This window comes from Eleutherodactylus coqui, unplaced genomic scaffold (genome assembly GCF_035609145.1).
Source record: "Eleutherodactylus coqui strain aEleCoq1 unplaced genomic scaffold, aEleCoq1.hap1 HAP1_SCAFFOLD_542, whole genome shotgun sequence".
NCBI classification, from domain to species: Eukaryota; Metazoa; Chordata; class Amphibia; order Anura; family Eleutherodactylidae; genus Eleutherodactylus; species Eleutherodactylus coqui.
The window spans coordinates 42,720-60,134 of NW_027102264.1; the positions used below are offsets into that span (position 1 = coordinate 42,720).

The 17,415-nt window shown below is 57.3% G+C and overlaps 1 protein-coding gene, 9 non-coding genes and 1 pseudogene across 10 annotated transcripts; all 11 read right to left on the reverse strand.

Moving 5' to 3' along the window:
* Positions 1-672: 672 nt before the first annotated feature.
* LOC136601586 (U1 spliceosomal RNA) lies at positions 673-836 on the reverse strand. Its single transcript, XR_010789347.1, has one exon. It is a non-coding gene; the product is annotated as a U1 spliceosomal RNA (small nuclear RNA).
* Positions 837-1,876: 1,040 nt separating this feature from the next.
* On the reverse strand, positions 1,877-2,040 carry LOC136601589 (U1 spliceosomal RNA). The gene has a single exon (XR_010789349.1). It is a non-coding gene; the product is annotated as a U1 spliceosomal RNA (small nuclear RNA).
* Positions 2,041-3,080: 1,040 nt separating this feature from the next.
* LOC136601590 (U1 spliceosomal RNA) lies at positions 3,081-3,244 on the reverse strand. The gene has a single exon (XR_010789350.1). It is a non-coding gene; the product is annotated as a U1 spliceosomal RNA (small nuclear RNA).
* A 1,040-nt stretch (positions 3,245-4,284) lies between these two features.
* Positions 4,285-4,448, reverse strand: LOC136601591 (U1 spliceosomal RNA). The gene has a single exon (XR_010789351.1). It is a non-coding gene; the product is annotated as a U1 spliceosomal RNA (small nuclear RNA).
* A 1,042-nt stretch (positions 4,449-5,490) lies between these two features.
* On the reverse strand, positions 5,491-5,654 carry LOC136601592 (U1 spliceosomal RNA). The gene has a single exon (XR_010789352.1). It is a non-coding gene; the product is annotated as a U1 spliceosomal RNA (small nuclear RNA).
* A 1,040-nt stretch (positions 5,655-6,694) lies between these two features.
* LOC136601593 (U1 spliceosomal RNA) lies at positions 6,695-6,858 on the reverse strand. Its single transcript, XR_010789353.1, has one exon. It is a non-coding gene; the product is annotated as a U1 spliceosomal RNA (small nuclear RNA).
* Positions 6,859-7,896: 1,038 nt separating this feature from the next.
* LOC136601594 (U1 spliceosomal RNA) lies at positions 7,897-8,060 on the reverse strand. Its single transcript, XR_010789354.1, has one exon. It is a non-coding gene; the product is annotated as a U1 spliceosomal RNA (small nuclear RNA).
* Positions 8,061-9,100: 1,040 nt separating this feature from the next.
* On the reverse strand, positions 9,101-9,264 carry LOC136601595 (U1 spliceosomal RNA). Its single transcript, XR_010789355.1, has one exon. It is a non-coding gene; the product is annotated as a U1 spliceosomal RNA (small nuclear RNA).
* A 1,040-nt stretch (positions 9,265-10,304) lies between these two features.
* LOC136601596 (U1 spliceosomal RNA) lies at positions 10,305-10,468 on the reverse strand. The gene has a single exon (XR_010789356.1). It is a non-coding gene; the product is annotated as a U1 spliceosomal RNA (small nuclear RNA).
* Positions 10,469-11,508: 1,040 nt separating this feature from the next.
* Positions 11,509-11,646, reverse strand: LOC136601601 (U1 spliceosomal RNA; annotated as a pseudogene).
* A 3,721-nt stretch (positions 11,647-15,367) lies between these two features.
* Positions 15,368-17,044, reverse strand: LOC136601574 (uncharacterized). Its single transcript, XM_066588837.1, has one exon. It carries the CDS (start codon positions 16,919-16,921, stop codon positions 15,410-15,412), a length of 1,512 nt encoding a protein of 503 aa, XP_066444934.1. The 5' UTR covers positions 16,922-17,044; the 3' UTR covers positions 15,368-15,409.
* Between the last annotated feature and the right edge of the window lie 371 nt (positions 17,045-17,415).

Here is a 17,415-nt window from a genome sequence, read left to right on the forward strand (position 1 = left end):
AGGCCCAAAGCAGCAGCAGCAGGCACAGCGAGGAGCCTCGTCTTAGACCAGGCAGGCACAATGATGATGTGCAGGAGAGAATGCACGGGGCGCAACGGTCCAGCAAGCCAAATGCTGAGGAGAGATGCTGTGAGAAGGAAGTCGCTCCAAAAGGTGGCTCCATAGATAAAAGAGAGAGAGAGAGAGAAAAAGAGAGAGAGAGAGAGAAAGAGAGAGAGAGAGAGAGAAAAAGAGAGAGAGAGAGAGAGAAAGAGAGCGAGCGCACACAGGTACAAGTGAAATGACAACAAACTTCCCCAAGCAAAAAACACCCCATTGTTACATTGTTTCTTGCCAATGGAAGGCTCCTCACACTGTTGCTCGGTGTCCGTCCACGAGGGGGAGACAGAGGCTGCTTAAGTACTGCTCAATCTGCTATTCCGGCGGCCGCACGCCGTCCAAGCGAGGAGCCCCCGGGACGGAGCAGCAGTGAGAGCGACGACGATCCGGGATGGGGGCTGGAATCGTCCTTTTGGAAAGGTCCCAGGTTAATGGTCGAGATACCCTTTGTCCCGAGGCAGAGCCCAAGCAAAGCGGTGGGCCAGGGGAGAGCAATGGACTCGAGCAAGCAGCTGGACCTGCTAGCAGCAGTCCCGAGGAGGAGAAGAGCACTGTTTTTGAACCAGAGTAAATCAGGGGAAAGCGCGAACGCAGTCCCCCACTACCACAAATTATGCAGTCGAGTTTCCCGCATTTGGGGAAATCGCAGGGGTCAGCACACCCGGAGTGCAATGGATGAGCCTCACCCTGGGAGAACCACCTTAGTGATCATGGTATCTCCCCTGCCAGGTAAGTATGAGTTGCTCGGCGCCTGCCAGACGAGCCGCCCTCGGACGCAGCCCTGCTAGATCGCTGCGACTTTGTCGCCGTTTCCCAGGCGGGGGCCGCAAAGCGCCTGTAGGGATCGGCAGGCATCCTTGGCTCCGGCGCCGGGAGAGTGGGTGATGCCCCGCCGGTCTTCTTTTCCTGGAGCACCCCAAGCTTCTTCAACCACAGGCTCACTCCCAAGATGCACAGCAGCCTGCTCATTAGCATATGGGGGCGGGCCTTCGCCGCCACGCCCCACCGAGCAGTGCCAGCTCTCGACTAGGCATGGCAAACGCCCCCCGAAAGGCACGAGAGGCGTGCTCCGAGTTGCACGTTGCAGCTGGGGGAAAGGCCAGCAAGGCCCAAAGCAGCAGCAGCAGGCACAGCGAGGAGCCTCGTCTTAGACCAGGCAGGCACAATGATGATGTGCAGGAGAGAATGCACGGGGCGCAACGGTCCAGCAAGCCAAATGCTGAGGAGAGATGCTGTGAGAAGGAAGTCGCTCCAAAAGGTGGCTCCATAGATAAAAGAGAGAGAGAGAGAGAAAAAGAGAGAGAGAGAGAGAAAGAGAGAGAGAGAGAGAGAAAAAGAGAGAGAGAGAGAGAGAAAGAGAGCGAGCGCACACAGGTACAAGTGAAATGACAACAAACTTCCCCAAGCAAAAAACACCCCATTGTTACATTGTTTCTTGCCAATGGAAGGCTCCTCACACTGTTGCTCGGTGTCCGTCCACGAGGGGGAGACAGAGGCTGCTTAAGTACTGCTCAATCTGCTATTCCGGCGGCCGCACGCCGTCCAAGCGAGGAGCCCCCGGGACGGAGCAGCAGTGAGAGCGACGACGATCCGGGATGGGGGCTGGAATCGTCCTTTTGGAAAGGTCCCAGGTTAATGGTCGAGATACCCTTTGTCCCGAGGCAGAGCCCAAGCAAAGCGGTGGGCCAGGGGAGAGCAATGGACTCGAGCAAGCAGCTGGACCTGCTAGCAGCAGTCCCGAGGAGGAGAAGAGCACTGTTTTTGAACCAGAGTAAATCAGGGGAAAGCGCGAACGCAGTCCCCCACTACCACAAATTATGCAGTCGAGTTTCCCGCATTTGGGGAAATCGCAGGGGTCAGCACACCCGGAGTGCAATGGATGAGCCTCACCCTGGGAGAACCACCTTAGTGATCATGGTATCTCCCCTGCCAGGTAAGTATGAGTTGCTCGGCGCCTGCCAGACGAGCCGCCCTCGGACGCAGCCCTGCTAGATCGCTGCGACTTTGTCGCCGTTTCCCAGGCGGGGGCCGCAAAGCGCCTGTAGGGATCGGCAGGCATCCTTGGCTCCGGCGCCGGGAGAGTGGGTGATGCCCCGCCGGTCTTCTTTTCCTGGAGCACCCCAAGCTTCTTCAACCACAGGCTCACTCCCAAGATGCACAGCAGCCTGCTCATTAGCATATGGGGGCGGGCCTTCGCCGCCACGCCCCACCGAGCAGTGCCAGCTCTCGACTAGGCATGGCAAACGCCCCCCGAAAGGCACGAGAGGCGTGCTCCGAGTTGCACGTTGCAGCTGGGGGAAAGGCCAGCAAGGCCCAAAGCAGCAGCAGCAGGCACAGCGAGGAGCCTCGTCTTAGACCAGGCAGGCACAATGATGATGTGCAGGAGAGAATGCACGGGGCGCAACGGTCCAGCAAGCCAAATGCTGAGGAGAGATGCTGTGAGAAGGAAGTCGCTCCAAAAGGTGGCTCCATAGATAAAAGAGAGAGAGAGAGAGAAAAAGAGAGAGAGAGAGAGAAAGAGAGAGAGAGAGAGAGAAAAAGAGAGAGAGAGAGAGAGAAAGAGAGCGAGCGCACACAGGTACAAGTGAAATGACAACAAACTTCCCCAAGCAAAAAACACCCCATTGTTACATTGTTTCTTGCCAATGGAAGGCTCCTCACACTGTTGCTCGGTGTCCGTCCACGAGGGGGAGACAGAGGCTGCTTAAGTACTGCTCAATCTGCTATTCCGGCGGCCGCACGCCGTCCAAGCGAGGAGCCCCCGGGACGGAGCAGCAGTGAGAGCGACGACGATCCGGGATGGGGGCTGGAATCGTCCTTTTGGAAAGGTCCCAGGTTAATGGTCGAGATACCCTTTGTCCCGAGGCAGAGCCCAAGCAAAGCGGTGGGCCAGGGGAGAGCAATGGACTCGAGCAAGCAGCTGGACCTGCTAGCAGCAGTCCCGAGGAGGAGAAGAGCACTGTTTTTGAACCAGAGTAAATCAGGGGAAAGCGCGAACGCAGTCCCCCACTACCACAAATTATGCAGTCGAGTTTCCCGCATTTGGGGAAATCGCAGGGGTCAGCACACCCGGAGTGCAATGGATGAGCCTCACCCTGGGAGAACCACCTTAGTGATCATGGTATCTCCCCTGCCAGGTAAGTATGAGTTGCTCGGCGCCTGCCAGACGAGCCGCCCTCGGACGCAGCCCTGCTAGATCGCTGCGACTTTGTCGCCGTTTCCCAGGCGGGGGCCGCAAAGCGCCTGTAGGGATCGGCAGGCATCCTTGGCTCCGGCGCCGGGAGAGTGGGTGATGCCCCGCCGGTCTTCTTTTCCTGGAGCACCCCAAGCTTCTTCAACCACAGGCTCACTCCCAAGATGCACAGCAGCCTGCTCATTAGCATATGGGGGCGGGCCTTCGCCGCCACGCCCCACCGAGCAGTGCCAGCTCTCGACTAGGCATGGCAAACGCCCCCCGAAAGGCACGAGAGGCGTGCTCCGAGTTGCACGTTGCAGCTGGGGGAAAGGCCAGCAAGGCCCAAAGCAGCAGCAGCAGGCACAGCGAGGAGCCTCGTCTTAGACCAGGCAGGCACAATGATGATGTGCAGGAGAGAATGCACGGGGCGCAACGGTCCAGCAAGCCAAATGCTGAGGAGAGATGCTGTGAGAAGGAAGTCGCTCCAAAAGGTGGCTCCATAGATAAAAGAGAGAGAGAGAGAGAAAAAGAGAGAGAGAGAGAGAAAGAGAGAGAGAGAGAGAGAAAAAGAGAGAGAGAGAGAGAGAAAGAGAGCGAGCGCACACAGGTACAAGTGAAATGACAACAAACTTCCCCAAGCAAAAAACACCCCATTGTTACATTGTTTCTTGCCAATGGAAGGCTCCTCACACTGTTGCTCGGTGTCCGTCCACGAGGGGGAGACAGAGGCTGCTTAAGTACTGCTCAATCTGCTATTCCGGCGGCCGCACGCCGTCCAAGCGAGGAGCCCCCGGGACGGAGCAGCAGTGAGAGCGACGACGATCCGGGATGGGGGCTGGAATCGTCCTTTTGGAAAGGTCCCAGGTTAATGGTCGAGATACCCTTTGTCCCGAGGCAGAGCCCAAGCAAAGCGGTGGGCCAGGGGAGAGCAATGGACTCGAGCAAGCAGCTGGACCTGCTAGCAGCAGTCCCGAGGAGGAGAAGAGCACTGTTTTTGAACCAGAGTAAATCAGGGGAAAGCGCGAACGCAGTCCCCCACTACCACAAATTATGCAGTCGAGTTTCCCGCATTTGGGGAAATCGCAGGGGTCAGCACACCCGGAGTGCAATGGATGAGCCTCACCCTGGGAGAACCACCTTAGTGATCATGGTATCTCCCCTGCCAGGTAAGTATGAGTTGCTCGGCGCCTGCCAGACGAGCCGCCCTCGGACGCAGCCCTGCTAGATCGCTGCGACTTTGTCGCCGTTTCCCAGGCGGGGGCCGCAAAGCGCCTGTAGGGATCGGCAGGCATCCTTGGCTCCGGCGCCGGGAGAGTGGGTGATGCCCCGCCGGTCTTCTTTTCCTGGAGCACCCCAAGCTTCTTCAACCACAGGCTCACTCCCAAGATGCACAGCAGCCTGCTCATTAGCATATGGGGGCGGGCCTTCGCCGCCACGCCCCACCGAGCAGTGCCAGCTCTCGACTAGGCATGGCAAACGCCCCCCGAAAGGCACGAGAGGCGTGCTCCGAGTTGCACGTTGCAGCTGGGGGAAAGGCCAGCAAGGCCCAAAGCAGCAGCAGCAGGCACAGCGAGGAGCCTCGTCTTAGACCAGGCAGGCACAATGATGATGTGCAGGAGAGAATGCACGGGGCGCAACGGTCCAGCAAGCCAAATGCTGAGGAGAGATGCTGTGAGAAGGAAGTCGCTCCAAAAGGTGGCTCCATAGATAAAAGAGAGAGAGAGAGAGAAAAAGAGAGAGAGAGAGAGAGAAAGAGAGAGAGAGAGAGAGAAAAAGAGAGAGAGAGAGAGAGAAAGAGAGCGAGCGCACACAGGTACAAGTGAAATGACAACAAACTTCCCCAAGCAAAAAACACCCCATTGTTACATTGTTTCTTGCCAATGGAAGGCTCCTCACACTGTTGCTCGGTGTCCGTCCACGAGGGGGAGACAGAGGCTGCTTAAGTACTGCTCAATCTGCTATTCCGGCGGCCGCACGCCGTCCAAGCGAGGAGCCCCCGGGACGGAGCAGCAGTGAGAGCGACGACGATCCGGGATGGGGGCTGGAATCGTCCTTTTGGAAAGGTCCCAGGTTAATGGTCGAGATACCCTTTGTCCCGAGGCAGAGCCCAAGCAAAGCGGTGGGCCAGGGGAGAGCAATGGACTCGAGCAAGCAGCTGGACCTGCTAGCAGCAGTCCCGAGGAGGAGAAGAGCACTGTTTTTGAACCAGAGTAAATCAGGGGAAAGCGCGAACGCAGTCCCCCACTACCACAAATTATGCAGTCGAGTTTCCCGCATTTGGGGAAATCGCAGGGGTCAGCACACCCGGAGTGCAATGGATGAGCCTCACCCTGGGAGAACCACCTTAGTGATCATGGTATCTCCCCTGCCAGGTAAGTATGAGTTGCTCGGCGCCTGCCAGACGAGCCGCCCTCGGACGCAGCCCTGCTAGATCGCTGCGACTTTGTCGCCGTTTCCCAGGCGGGGGCCGCAAAGCGCCTGTAGGGATCGGCAGGCATCCTTGGCTCCGGCGCCGGGAGAGTGGGTGATGCCCCGCCGGTCTTCTTTTCCTGGAGCACCCCAAGCTTCTTCAACCACAGGCTCACTCCCAAGATGCACAGCAGCCTGCTCATTAGCATATGGGGGCGGGCCTTCGCCGCCACGCCCCACCGAGCAGTGCCAGCTCTCGACTAGGCATGGCAAACGCCCCCCGAAAGGCACGAGAGGCGTGCTCCGAGTTGCACGTTGCAGCTGGGGGAAAGGCCAGCAAGGCCCAAAGCAGCAGCAGCAGGCACAGCGAGGAGCCTCGTCTTAGACCAGGCAGGCACAATGATGATGTGCAGGAGAGAATGCACGGGGCGCAACGGTCCAGCAAGCCAAATGCTGAGGAGAGATGCTGTGAGAAGGAAGTCGCTCCAAAAGGTGGCTCCATAGATAAAAGAGAGAGAGAGAGAGAAAAAGAGAGAGAGAGAGAGAAAGAGAGAGAGAGAGAGAGAAAAAGAGAGAGAGAGAGAGAGAAAGAGAGCGAGCGCACACAGGTACAAGTGAAATGACAACAAACTTCCCCAAGCAAAAAACACCCCATTGTTACATTGTTTCTTGCCAATGGAAGGCTCCTCACACTGTTGCTCGGTGTCCGTCCACGAGGGGGAGACAGAGGCTGCTTAAGTACTGCTCAATCTGCTATTCCGGCGGCCGCACGCCGTCCAAGCGAGGAGCCCCCGGGACGGAGCAGCAGTGAGAGCGACGACGATCCGGGATGGGGGCTGGAATCGTCCTTTTGGAAAGGTCCCAGGTTAATGGTCGAGATACCCTTTGTCCCGAGGCAGAGCCCAAGCAAAGCGGTGGGCCAGGGGAGAGCAATGGACTCGAGCAAGCAGCTGGACCTGCTAGCAGCAGTCCCGAGGAGGAGAAGAGCACTGTTTTTGAACCAGAGTAAATCAGGGGAAAGCGCGAACGCAGTCCCCCACTACCACAAATTATGCAGTCGAGTTTCCCGCATTTGGGGAAATCGCAGGGGTCAGCACACCCGGAGTGCAATGGATGAGCCTCACCCTGGGAGAACCACCTTAGTGATCATGGTATCTCCCCTGCCAGGTAAGTATGAGTTGCTCGGCGCCTGCCAGACGAGCCGCCCTCGGACGCAGCCCTGCTAGATCGCTGCGACTTTGTCGCCGTTTCCCAGGCGGGGGCCGCAAAGCGCCTGTAGGGATCGGCAGGCATCCTTGGCTCCGGCGCCGGGAGAGTGGGTGATGCCCCGCCGGTCTTCTTTTCCTGGAGCACCCCAAGCTTCTTCAACCACAGGCTCACTCCCAAGATGCACAGCAGCCTGCTCATTAGCATATGGGGGCGGGCCTTCGCCGCCACGCCCCACCGAGCAGTGCCAGCTCTCGACTAGGCATGGCAAACGCCCCCCGAAAGGCACGAGAGGCGTGCTCCGAGTTGCACGTTGCAGCTGGGGGAAAGGCCAGCAAGGCCCAAAGCAGCAGCAGCAGGCACAGCGAGGAGCCTCGTCTTAGACCAGGCAGGCACAATGATGATGTGCAGGAGAGAATGCACGGGGCGCAACGGTCCAGCAAGCCAAATGCTGAGGAGAGATGCTGTGAGAAGGAAGTCGCTCCAAAAGGTGGCTCCATAGATAAAAGAGAGAGAGAGAGAAAAAGAGAGAGAGAGAGAGAAAGAGAGAGAGAGAGAGAGAAAAAGAGAGAGAGAGAGAGAGAAAGAGAGCGAGCGCACACAGGTACAAGTGAAATGACAACAAACTTCCCCAAGCAAAAAACACCCCATTGTTACATTGTTTCTTGCCAATGGAAGGCTCCTCACACTGTTGCTCGGTGTCCGTCCACGAGGGGGAGACAGAGGCTGCTTAAGTACTGCTCAATCTGCTATTCCGGCGGCCGCACGCCGTCCAAGCGAGGAGCCCCCGGGACGGAGCAGCAGTGAGAGCGACGACGATCCGGGATGGGGGCTGGAATCGTCCTTTTGGAAAGGTCCCAGGTTAATGGTCGAGATACCCTTTGTCCCGAGGCAGAGCCCAAGCAAAGCGGTGGGCCAGGGGAGAGCAATGGACTCGAGCAAGCAGCTGGACCTGCTAGCAGCAGTCCCGAGGAGGAGAAGAGCACTGTTTTTGAACCAGAGTAAATCAGGGGAAAGCGCGAACGCAGTCCCCCACTACCACAAATTATGCAGTCGAGTTTCCCGCATTTGGGGAAATCGCAGGGGTCAGCACACCCGGAGTGCAATGGATGAGCCTCACCCTGGGAGAACCACCTTAGTGATCATGGTATCTCCCCTGCCAGGTAAGTATGAGTTGCTCGGCGCCTGCCAGACGAGCCGCCCTCGGACGCAGCCCTGCTAGATCGCTGCGACTTTGTCGCCGTTTCCCAGGCGGGGGCCGCAAAGCGCCTGTAGGGATCGGCAGGCATCCTTGGCTCCGGCGCCGGGAGAGTGGGTGATGCCCCGCCGGTCTTCTTTTCCTGGAGCACCCCAAGCTTCTTCAACCACAGGCTCACTCCCAAGATGCACAGCAGCCTGCTCATTAGCATATGGGGGCGGGCCTTCGCCGCCACGCCCCACCGAGCAGTGCCAGCTCTCGACTAGGCATGGCAAACGCCCCCCGAAAGGCACGAGAGGCGTGCTCCGAGTTGCACGTTGCAGCTGGGGGAAAGGCCAGCAAGGCCCAAAGCAGCAGCAGCAGGCACAGCGAGGAGCCTCGTCTTAGACCAGGCAGGCACAATGATGATGTGCAGGAGAGAATGCACGGGGCGCAACGGTCCAGCAAGCCAAATGCTGAGGAGAGATGCTGTGAGAAGGAAGTCGCTCCAAAAGGTGGCTCCATAGATAAAAGAGAGAGAGAGAGAGAAAAAGAGAGAGAGAGAGAGAAAGAGAGAGAGAGAGAGAGAAAAAGAGAGAGAGAGAGAGAGAAAGAGAGCGAGCGCACACAGGTACAAGTGAAATGACAACAAACTTCCCCAAGCAAAAAACACCCCATTGTTACATTGTTTCTTGCCAATGGAAGGCTCCTCACACTGTTGCTCGGTGTCCGTCCACGAGGGGGAGACAGAGGCTGCTTAAGTACTGCTCAATCTGCTATTCCGGCGGCCGCACGCCGTCCAAGCGAGGAGCCCCCGGGACGGAGCAGCAGTGAGAGCGACGACGATCCGGGATGGGGGCTGGAATCGTCCTTTTGGAAAGGTCCCAGGTTAATGGTCGAGATACCCTTTGTCCCGAGGCAGAGCCCAAGCAAAGCGGTGGGCCAGGGGAGAGCAATGGACTCGAGCAAGCAGCTGGACCTGCTAGCAGCAGTCCCGAGGAGGAGAAGAGCACTGTTTTTGAACCAGAGTAAATCAGGGGAAAGCGCGAACGCAGTCCCCCACTACCACAAATTATGCAGTCGAGTTTCCCGCATTTGGGGAAATCGCAGGGGTCAGCACACCCGGAGTGCAATGGATGAGCCTCACCCTGGGAGAACCACCTTAGTGATCATGGTATCTCCCCTGCCAGGTAAGTATGAGTTGCTCGGCGCCTGCCAGACGAGCCGCCCTCGGACGCAGCCCTGCTAGATCGCTGCGACTTTGTCGCCGTTTCCCAGGCGGGGGCCGCAAAGCGCCTGTAGGGATCGGCAGGCATCCTTGGCTCCGGCGCCGGGAGAGTGGGTGATGCCCCGCCGGTCTTCTTTTCCTGGAGCACCCCAAGCTTCTTCAACCACAGGCTCACTCCCAAGATGCACAGCAGCCTGCTCATTAGCATATGGGGGCGGGCCTTCGCCGCCACGCCCCACCGAGCAGTGCCAGCTCTCGACTAGGCATGGCAAACGCCCCCCGAAAGGCACGAGAGGCGTGCTCCGAGTTGCACGTTGCAGCTGGGGGAAAGGCCAGCAAGGCCCAAAGCAGCAGCAGCAGGCACAGCGAGGAGCCTCGTCTTAGACCAGGCAGGCACAATGATGATGTGCAGGAGAGAATGCACGGGGCGCAACGGTCCAGCAAGCCAAATGCTGAGGAGAGATGCTGTGAGAAGGAAGTCGCTCCAAAAGGTGGCTCCATAGATAAAAGAGAGAGAGAGAGAGAAAAAGAGAGAGAGAGAGAGAAAGAGAGAGAGAGAGAGAGAAAAAGAGAGAGAGAGAGAGAGAAAGAGAGCGAGCGCACACAGGTACAAGTGAAATGACAACAAACTTCCCCAAGCAAAAAACACCCCATTGTTACATTGTTTCTTGCCAATGGAAGGCTCCTCACACTGTTGCTCGGTGTCCGTCCACGAGGGGGAGACAGAGGCTGCTTAAGTACTGCTCAATCTGCTATTCCGGCGGCCGCACGCCGTCCAAGCGAGGAGCCCCCGGGACGGAGCAGCAGTGAGAGCGACGACGATCCGGGATGGGGGCTGGAATCGTCCTTTTGGAAAGGTCCCAGGTTAATGGTCGAGATACCCTTTGTCCCGAGGCAGAGCCCAAGCAAAGCGGTGGGCCAGGGGAGAGCAATGGACTCGAGCAAGCAGCTGGACCTGCTAGCAGCAGTCCCGAGGAGGAGAAGAGCACTGTTTTTGAACCAGAGTAAATCAGGGGAAAGCGCGAACGCAGTCCCCCACTACCACAAATTATGCAGTCGAGTTTCCCGCATTTGGGGAAATCGCAGGGGTCAGCACACCCGGAGTGCAATGGATGAGCCTCACCCTGGGAGAACCACCTTAGTGATCATGGTATCTCCCCTGCCAGGTAAGTATGAGTTGCTCGGCGCCTGCCAGACGAGCCGCCCTCGGACGCAGCCCTGCTAGATCGCTGCGACTTTGTCGCCGTTTCCCAGGCGGGGGCCGCAAAGCGCCTGTAGGGATCGGCAGGCATCCTTGGCTCCGGCGCCGGGAGAGTGGGTGATGCCCCGCCGGTCTTCTTTTCCTGGAGCACCCCAAGCTTCTTCAACCACAGGCTCACTCCCAAGATGCACAGCAGCCTGCTCATTAGCATATGGGGGCGGGCCTTCGCCGCCACGCCCCACCGAGCAGTGCCAGCTCTCGACTAGGCATGGCAAACGCCCCCCGAAAGGCACGAGAGGCGTGCTCCGAGTTGCACGTTGCAGCTGGGGGAAAGGCCAGCAAGGCCCAAAGCAGCAGCAGCAGGCACAGCGAGGAGCCTCGTCTTAGACCAGGCAGGCACAATGATGATGTGCAGGAGAGAATGCACGGGGCGCAACGGTCCAGCAAGCCAAATGCTGAGGAGAGATGCTGTGAGAAGGAAGTCGCTCCAAAAGGTGGCTCCATAGATAAAAGAGAGAGAGAGAGAGAAAAAGAGAGAGAGAGAGAGAAAGAGAGAGAGAGAGAGAGAAAAAGAGAGAGAGAGAGAGAGAAAGAGAGCGAGCGCACACAGGTACAAGTGAAATGACAACAAACTTCCCCAAGCAAAAAACACCCCATTGTTACATTGTTTCTTGCCAATGGAAGGCTCCTCACACTGTTGCTCGGTGTCCGTCCACGAGGGGGAGACAGAGGCTGCTTAAGTACTGCTCAATCTGCTATTCCGGCGGCCGCACGCCGTCCAAGCGAGGAGCCCCCGGGACGGAGCAGCAGTGAGAGCGACGACGATCCGGGATGGGGGCTGGAATCGTCCTTTTGGAAAGGTCCCAGGTTAATGGTCGAGATACCCTTTGTCCCGAGGCAGAGCCCAAGCAAAGCGGTGGGCCAGGGGAGAGCAATGGACTCGAGCAAGCAGCTGGACCTGCTAGCAGCAGTCCCGAGGAGGAGAAGAGCACTGTTTTTGAACCAGAGTAAATCAGGGGAAAGCGCGAACGCAGTCCCCCACTACCACAAATTATGCAGTCGAGTTTCCCGCATTTGGGGAAATCGCAGGGGTCAGCACACCCGGAGTGCAATGGATGAGCCTCACCCTGGGAGAACCACTTTTTGATTGAAAACGAGACTTTATTACAGTCAGTCGTAAAACAAAAGCATACATTATACTGCGGCGCAGCGCAGTTTGCATTCAGTCAATAAATATCCACTCATACATACATGCACACTATGTAGTGTTTGTGTGGCTCACAGGGAACACTCTCATCCCCCACTGTAGGTCACACAAAGCACCACTCCCCTAATACAATAGATCTAAACATTCCTGCATGCAACCATCAACAAGCACACAACCTAGTGCTGGGGGAAAAAGGGTGTGGGGAGTAGGGGGCAGGGAGAGGGTTGCACAGGGCCATAGGCTTTATTGAAGGACAGAAACACCAAGGAGAGATGGGGGGAAGGAGAGGGGGGGGGTCAGTCCTCCTCTTCATCCGTGCCCGGACAGTCCATTATGGAGTAGTCTCTGAGCAGGCTGAAGACCAGCCTGCGGCAGTCCTGAATGGACATCCTCTCCCAGTTCATGACGAGTCGTTTCCTTGCCAGCCATAAGGCATCCTTGAAGCAGTTCATGAGGCGCCACGCTTCCTCGATGGCTTCCACTGTGTGAGTCCCAGCAAAAAGACCATAAAGTACCGCATGGTGTGTTAGGCTGCTCCTAGGGATAGAGTGTCTGAGTTCATGTTCCAGTGCGTCCAGGAGGGCCTGTGCAAAAGGGCACTGCCAGAAAAGGTGCATGGGTGTTTCCTCAGCAAGTGGGCACCTGGGGCAGTTCCTTTTGTCGCATAGGCCACGGGCGTGCATGAAGGTTCTCACAGTGAGGCCCCCCTGGATGGCCATCCATGCCCTGTCTTTATGTTCGTTGGTCAGTCTGTTGGAGGCCACGTTTTCCCACACCAGCTTGACAGTGGCTGTGGGCAGGCCTGGAATCGCTTCCAGTGAGTCCTTTGCTCTGATGAGCTTGTGAACGGTCTTCGGCTTCCACAGGTCCGGCTTGAGTCCCTCCAGCTGGTGTTCTCTTACAAACTTGAGAATGTCCTGATAGTGCCAGGGGGGTTCCCAGTTGTAAGGGTAAGAGTTGTCCCACTTGTCCCACCCCAGCCTTTTCCAGAGGGGCAGGAGGAAGAAGCGGGACATGGAGCGGCCCGCGGAGCCCTGTTCTGCTGTTTTCAGAGTCCTGCGGATACAGTCACAGACAAAGAAAATCCGCAACAGAGTAGGAATGTCAGGTACTCCCTTCCCACCCTTGCTGGGCTTCTTGTACATTGTTGTCCGTTTTACTCTGTCCATTTTGGAGCCCCAGATGAAGCGGAAGACGATCCTGGTGATGGCCTGACGTACGGTCACGTGAGGTGGCCAGGCTTGTGCCGTGTACTGGAGCACGGGTAGGATACCGTTGCGCAGTACAAGGGTCTTCCCCTCCAGAGTCAGTTGTCTGAGGCTCCACAGTCCAATCTTTTGGTTTGCTATTGCCAAACGGTCCTGCCAAGACTTTAGGGCTGCTCCCTCTCCCCCAAACCAGACTCCTAGGATCTTGATGAAGTCTGGCTGGATAGTGAAAGGGAAAGGGGTAGTCTGGGTCCATTCCATGAATAGCATGGACTCCGACTTCCCGAGGTTGACCTTGGCTCCTGAAGCTTTCCCGAATTCGTCGCAGGTCTGGACGAGCGCAGTCACCGATCGCTGATCCGCGCAGAAAACTGTCACGTCGTCCATGTAGAGTGAACACTTGACTACTTGACGGTCTGGTCCCGGTACGGTGATCCCTCTGATCTCTGGATTCTGCCGGATAGACTCCGCGAAGAGTTCTATGACACAGACAAAAAGGAGAGGTGAAAGAGGGCAGCCCTGTCTGACCCCAGAGAGAACTGGGAAGGGGTCAGTTTTCCAGCCATTCACCAGCACCGTACTGGAGATGTCGCGGTACGTCAGGTTAACGTAAGAGCAGAACATTTCCCCCAGCCCAAACCTTTGCAGGGCCTTGCTCATGAACACATGTGAAACACGGTCAAAAGCCTTTTCCTGGTCGAGGCTGACCAGAGCCGCAGACACGCGGCGGTCCTTGATGTATTGCACTGTATCCCTGATGAGTGCAAGGCTGTCTGCGATTCTGCGGCCTGGAATCCCGCAGGTCTGGTCCGGGTGGATGATGCGTCCGATGATGGCTTTCAGGCGGTCAGCCAGTGCTTTGGCGAGGATCTTGTAGTCCACATTCAGGAGAGAGATGGGGCGCCAATTCTTCAAGTCCCGTCTCTCCCCCTTCCGCTTGTACAGGATCGTGATCATTCCTTCCCTTAGCGACTGCGGCATTTTACCCTCCACCGCCATCTCCCTGTACAGCTCTAACAGGTCCGGGCCTATGAGGTCCCACAGCGCTACGTATAGCTCGGCTGGGAGTCCGTCACTGCCCGGGGTCCTGCCGGATCTGAGGGATCTGGCAGCAGAGTGCAGTTCCCCCACCGTCAAGGGGGCATCCATGTCTGACTTCCCTGTGGGGTCCAAAGGGTTAGATATACGAGAAAGAAACTTATCTGCTGTTTCCGGATCCGTGGCCTTCGGAGAATAGAGGTTGCTGTAGTAGTCTCTGACGACTCCCATCACTCTCTCCTTCCCCGTCGCCATGTTTCCGGCTTCATCCCGTAGTTCGTTCAGGGGCGTGAGGTTAGCGTGGAGTTTCCTGAAGAAGAAAGAGTTACATTTCTCACCCTTCTCCAAGTGCTCCACTTTGGAACGAAAGATGATGCGCCTGGCCTCCTCCTCAAAGTGTCTTTTCAGGCCCTTTTTGGTTTCTTCCAGCTCATCTCTGACATCCCAGCCATACTGGTGCAGGTCCTGTAGGGAACGCAGCTGTCTTTGCAGGTCCCTGAGGTCCCTCCTCCGCTTGCTTGCTTGTTGACGACCCTTCGCCTGAAAGAAGCTGCGAAACTTGTCTTTAACGTATTCCCACCATTCGCCTTTGTTGGTGAAGAGGCATTGGTCGTTCCTCCAGATTATGTAGGCATCCCTAAGCTCCTCCAACACCTCCTCCCTTTGCAGCAAGGCACAGTTAAGCTTCCAAGAGCCTGGGCCGGGGGGTAACCCGGAGCCCAGGGCAGCCTGCAGCCTAATGGCCCTGTGGTCAGAGAAGAAGCAGGGGACCATAGAGCACCTAACATGTTTCACTGCCCGAGACGTGAACACGAAGTCTATACGGGATCGCTGAGAGCCATCAGGGCGGCTCCAACTGTAGTTGTCGGAGAGCGCGCCCACGGGGTCCGCGGCGTCCCGCAGGGAGGCCTGCGTCACCATCTCTATGAGCAGCTTAGATGAGGAATCTAGGCCGGCTCTCGCTGAGGTCCTTCCATCGGGTTCCATGGAACAGTTGAAATCCCCACCCAACACTACAGCCCTAGTAGTGACAATCTGGGTGCGCAGAAGCTGGAAAAGCTCCAAACGCTCACTCCCGACCAGGGGGGCGTACACACTGATGAGCCTGACTGGCTCCCCCGCCCATGAACCGTCTACGACCAGTAGTCTGCCCAGGACGAGCTCATGTACGGCATCAAGTGTGAAATCACTCCCCCGGATGAGGATGGCGACCCCTGCGGCACCCGTGCTGCCCCCACCAGACCAGTAGGAGGGGCCGTGAGACCACTGCCTGGCCAGGTAGCGGTCAGACCAAAGGGAGGGCAAGGCACATTCCTGCAACATGTAAATATCACAGCCCTGTGAAGGCAAAAAGGTTAACACAGTTTGCAGTCTAGACTTATCCCTAATGCTTCTCACGTTAATGCTAAAGATGTTGAGGTTAGCCATTATGGAAGAAAAAAAAGGGGGTTAAAAACGATGCTATACGCCTTTGTTACCACTCCTGTCGGGTGGGGGCTCCTTTTTGCAGTCCGCTGCATCCAGGGGCTCTGGCGCACCTACTTCCACTGGTCGGATGTGCAGGGATGTGTCTGTGGCTTCCTCGTATTCTGGGCCCGATACCAGGTCTTCCGCAGATTGTTCCATCTCCTCCACCTCATCTTCTAGGGGCGCCTCCGCTGTTGTGACCACCTTCTTCTTGGTGGAGTCGGTGCAGGGGCTATCTCGGTCTTTCCTCTTCCTCTGCTGGGTACCTGCAGAGGGCAGGGGGGGAAAATCCTCCTCGGAGAGGGCTGGAGTTGTGCTTGGTGTGGACCCAAGCACAGCTCCAGGTGAGTTGGGGGGTTGGGTAGCTCGTGGAACCGGTGAGAGGACCACTGAGGCAAGGGGTGTGGTGTCCGTGGGGAGGGTGCTGGGTTTGCTAGGGGTGCGGGGTAAAGCCTCAGGTGGGGGGACACTGGCGGTGGTCCCAGAGCCCTCAGTAGGGTTGGCGGCCAGGGGTGCCGTGTCTTTTTGGTTGCTAGGGGCTTGAGACGAGCCGGGGGGACGGGGCGTACTCTTACCCTTCTTCTCTTTAGTCGTCGGCGCTGGCTTTTGCTTCACCTTCGCCGGGCCTCTGGTTACAACAGAGGCATAGCTGTGCACTCTCTCAGGACATGCCCTGTACATGTGGGTCGCCTGGCCACAGAGGTTGCAGGCGATCTTCCGGGGGCAGTCCTTGGTTTCGTGCCCTGCCACTCGGCATACCCTGCAGGCTGACTCAGAGCAGTCCTTCATCTGGTGGCCCCCTCTGCCGCATTTTCGGCAGGTCTGCGGCATGTCGGGGTAGTAAATGAGGCCTGATGAGTTGCCCAGGGTGATGATTTGTGGTAGGTGCTTGACGCTGGTTCCGGGCCCTGAGTCCTTGTGCAGGCGGACAATGACTGACCACTTGCTGGTCCAGAAGCCGTTCCCATCCAGAATCCGGGTTGGTTCCTTCAATACTGTGCAGAAACGCTTTAGGAAAGTAGAAATGTCTCCTCCCGGGATGTGTGGGTTCCGCATGGAGACAGTCACCCTTCTTTCCTCTCTCTTCTCCCTCTCTTCCTCTCTACAGCTGCCCAGAAATTTTCTGAAGGGCGAGTCTGGGCTCGCTGCTTTCATCTTCTCCCAATAGCGTCTGCAGATTGTGGTTGACGCAAAGGTAATGTAAAAGATTCCAGCAACGAGGGCATGTATGCTAAGGATCTCACCTTGGGAGAAACCCTGCTCCAGAACCATCTTCTTCCCAAACACCTCCTGACTCATGTCCGGCAGTCTGCCATCCACCTCCTTCAACTTGAGGACTACAGTCTGCCTCATCCACGGCTCCAGCGAGGGAGGACCGCTTCTGGGCTTCCTGCCTACCTCTTGCTGAGGGGCTTCTGGAGCTGCCGGGCTGGGGGTCGGGCCGGCAGAGGGGGAAGGGTTCAGCTGGGCTTTCTCCGTCTTCTTGGCTTGATCCGATCGCTCCATGTTCTTGCGGCGTTGGTCTTCTGTGCAGGCTTCTTTGTTCTCCAGTCTTCAGTGTTTCCTCGGGTGGAGGGGCGTTGAAGGCCTGAGGCTAGTTCCAAAACCAGTTCCACAAGGCAAGCAGACAGCAGATAAGATTACAAAGAATCTTCAGCTCTTTTCCAGGCAAGAGCTCTGCAAGCTAATGGCACCCACTTGAAACAGCAGTGCCTAGCTAGAGAGATTACCAGAATAACCTGTGCTGCAAAGCCACAGTGGACCAGTAAAGGTCCTAAACCCAGCATGGGAGAACCACCTTAGTGATCATGGTATCTCCCCTGCCAGGTAAGTATGAGTTGCTCGGCGCCTGCCAGACGAGCCGCCCTCGGACGCAGCCCTGCTAGATCGCTGCGACTTTGTCGCCGTTTCCCAGGCGGGGGCCGCAAAGCGCCTGTAGGGATCGGCAGGCATCCTTGGCTCCGGCGCCGGGAGAGTGGGTGATGCCCCGCCGGTCTTCT